This window comes from Mandrillus leucophaeus, unplaced genomic scaffold (genome assembly GCF_000951045.1).
Source record: "Mandrillus leucophaeus isolate KB7577 unplaced genomic scaffold, Mleu.le_1.0 Scaffold1157, whole genome shotgun sequence".
Classification (NCBI taxonomy): Eukaryota; Metazoa; Chordata; class Mammalia; order Primates; family Cercopithecidae; genus Mandrillus; species Mandrillus leucophaeus.
Window position 1 is genome coordinate 271,801 of NW_012099843.1, and position 3,068 is coordinate 274,868.

At 39.7% G+C, this 3,068-nt stretch overlaps 1 protein-coding gene across 1 annotated transcript in view; it reads left to right on the forward strand.

Annotated features, from left to right (window-relative positions):
- Nucleotides 1-105, forward strand: part of GLYATL3 (glycine-N-acyltransferase-like 3) — a 19,829-nt gene extending 19,724 nt beyond the window's left edge. The window contains exon 6 of the mRNA XM_011998410.1: nucleotides 7-105. Coding sequence (XP_011853800.1) covers nucleotides 7-105 — 99 coding nt within the window. The remainder of the gene's footprint in view (nucleotides 1-6) is intronic.
- The last annotated feature ends 2,963 nt before the right edge of the window (nucleotides 106-3,068 follow it).

Here is a 3,068-nt window from a genome sequence, read left to right on the forward strand (position 1 = left end):
GCATCTATAGGCCTACTGAAGAGTCTCCACGCTGAGTTCTTGCCTTGTCGCTTCCACAGGCTTATTCTCACCCCTGCGACTTTCTTTGGCCTGCCTCACCTCTAGCCCAGTGAAAAACTGCAGTGGTTTTCTTACTTTCCCTGAGCATACACATACTCTTGGCTGCCAACGAGGGGAGAGTTAAAATGCGAATCAGGAGACTCGTGGGTTGTTGGAAAGGGCCTGCAGAATACATACAGGATCCACTTGAGAAGCTTTAATTCTTCGTATCTCAGGTTTCTCCAGTAAGTAGCTGTGGGGGTGAAGAGTAGCTGTGGCTGAAGACTGAGGACGATTGTCCTCCTTTCGAAGGATAGGTTCTAAAGCCAGCAGTTTTAGCATACTAGGAGAAATTACTGCCTGAGAACAAATGATTCAACACACGACCATGTGGCTACTGCTTTATGATTGCTGCTTGGACCTCTGCTCTGTAGTCTTAAAGGCGCACCGCTTCCCTACTACCTTCATATTCCCCTGTCCCCACTGCTTTGTCTCAGCAACCTCTGTCCTAACACCTCTACCGCTAAGTTCTCTGTAGAGTAACCTCCTTTTTCCCCTTTAATTACTTGCTCTTTACTTCTGCCTAGGACTCTAGCCTATAGTTCACTGCCCTGGGAATGTTCAAATGTAGTGGTTCTTACATTTTAGTGTTTATCAGAATCACCCAGAGGGCAGGTTGCAACACACATCAATAGGCCTCTCCTTCTATGAGGTAGGGCCCCAAAATTTGCATTTCTAACAGCTTCTCACTGCTTATTTGCCTTGGATGAATGACAATATGGGCATTTTGATGCTATAAACAAATGCTGTCAGCATAGGACTAGACCTTACCTATAATCTATTTCAGCCCTCTTATTTATAATCTACTTTCCCATATAAAACTAAGATTCATATATAGGGGTGTTTGGGGGTATGCAAATGAATATATAACATATATTCATACACATATATATACATTATATTCATATCTTCTATATGTATATGTATATACTCATAGAATTTTGATAGGATAATAAACTTTAACCCTCTGATTACATGTGAAAATTTTGAGGACCAGAGAAAAGAAATGACTTTGTCAAGATTATATTCTTTATAATCAGTACTGGAGGCAGAGCCAGAATGCTGCCATTTCAATTCCAATCTGTTATTTTCACTAAATCATGTATCCTTTTTTATAATGAAAATTAAAATGCTTAAGTAATTAAAAGATTAATTTTCTTTTTCTTTTATTCTTGTCATTATTTCATCTTAATTTGAGTTCCAATTGCTTGTGTATGTATACCTTTCAAGGGCAGTAAAGAAAGAGATAAGCATCACCAGCTGTGTTCTCCATTTACAATAAAAGCAGGCACTAACACAATAGTTGGATTGGCCTTGTCTTGATAAAGTTGACTTAGCTATATAGAAAATATTGGTTTCTTATCCCCAAGGAGGTCACAAAATCCTGACTACAAAGATAGGGAAAAATCCAACTTTTAGGCGTTTATTCTGAGAAAAAGGAAACAAATTGGCTGAAGTAAAGCACATTTTAATTTAAAAAATAGGACTCAGTAAGAGTAAATACATGCTTAGTTCATCCTGAGTCCACAGTTACCTGGAAACTTATCTATCCTTGGATCCAGAGAGGAAAGCACCAAGTAACCAGAGGCCATAAACCTCTTAGGAGAATATGCCCTAAGGATGCCAATTATCTTTAGCATCGATTAAGCATGAGTTACTCCTGCTTGATATATGGCAATATTATTATAGCCTTATTTTCTTCCTAATGATAATTTGCCTAACATTTCACATTTATCTATGTGCTAATAATTGTACCAGATGTGAGATGTATATAGCTTAATCCTGGTGAGGGATAAAGTATTGCTTTATTGTGGGAATTCTTGCTTAGAGGTGTTACGAGTCACCAAAGGCACGCAGGCTCTAAGTGGCAAAATCATGATCAGAACATGGGTTTGTTGGATTGCAAAGCCTATACTACTAGTCATGATGCTAATTGGTCTCTTAAGCAGCTTGGAACACTTTGTAAATAATTATTCCTTTATCTCGTTACATTCTCAATTTTCTACCTTCACCTCCACCTCCAAAACAGACCCCATATTTGAGAGATTTTTGTTCCTACCAAATTGCTCGTATACTACTTTCTTACTTTCATCTTCCAGCTAACCATGTTGGATATAATTGCTCAACTTTGAACACTGTTTCTGACCCTTTTAAGGCATGTGCAGAGAAATGTCTGGAGTAAGGAGAGGACAAGGAGAAGAGAAAAACTCAAGAAGTAGAAACGGGGCCAGGCGTGGGGGCTCACACCTGTAATTCCAGCACTTTGGAAGGCCAAGGCAGATGGATCACGTGAGGCCAGGAGTTAGAGAACATCCCGGCCAACATGGCAAAAACCCATCTCTATTAAAAATACAAAAATTATCTGGGCATGGTGGCACATGCCTGTAAGCCCAGCTGCTTGGGTGGCTGAGGCATGAGAATCACTTGAATCCAGGAAGCAGAGATTGCAGTGAGCCAAGATAGCGTCACTGCACTCCAGCCTGGGCAACAGAGCCAGACTGTGTCTCAACAAAAAGAAGTAGGAAGAGGCTTCATTAACATAGGGTTTATTTGTTGATTTAAGGAAATTCTTCAGTGTAATATAAAAACCAATAGAAAGCCTTAAGTAGTGCATTTATCTGTTTGGAAATTAGTTGGGAGACTACAGTCTAAGCAAAAGGTGGTGGTAGCTTGGATCTGAATGCTAGCAATGATAATGGTGAAAAGTGAACAGTTACTTGAACTATTTAGAAGGAAAAGTTGTCAGAACTTAATAATTTAGTGGCTGCAGGGTACGCTGAGAGAGAAATGTCAAGGATGACTACTGGGCTTCTGTGTTGTGAAAGCCGCAGCTGGTGGTAGTTTTCACTGAGATCAGAAACCCTGGAACAATCCCAGATCTGGAGCAATTTGTAGCACAGAAAATTGTTCAGTTTTGGGATGTTGAGTTTTGAAACATGCAAGTGATGGGATGAAGTTGGATATTTGAG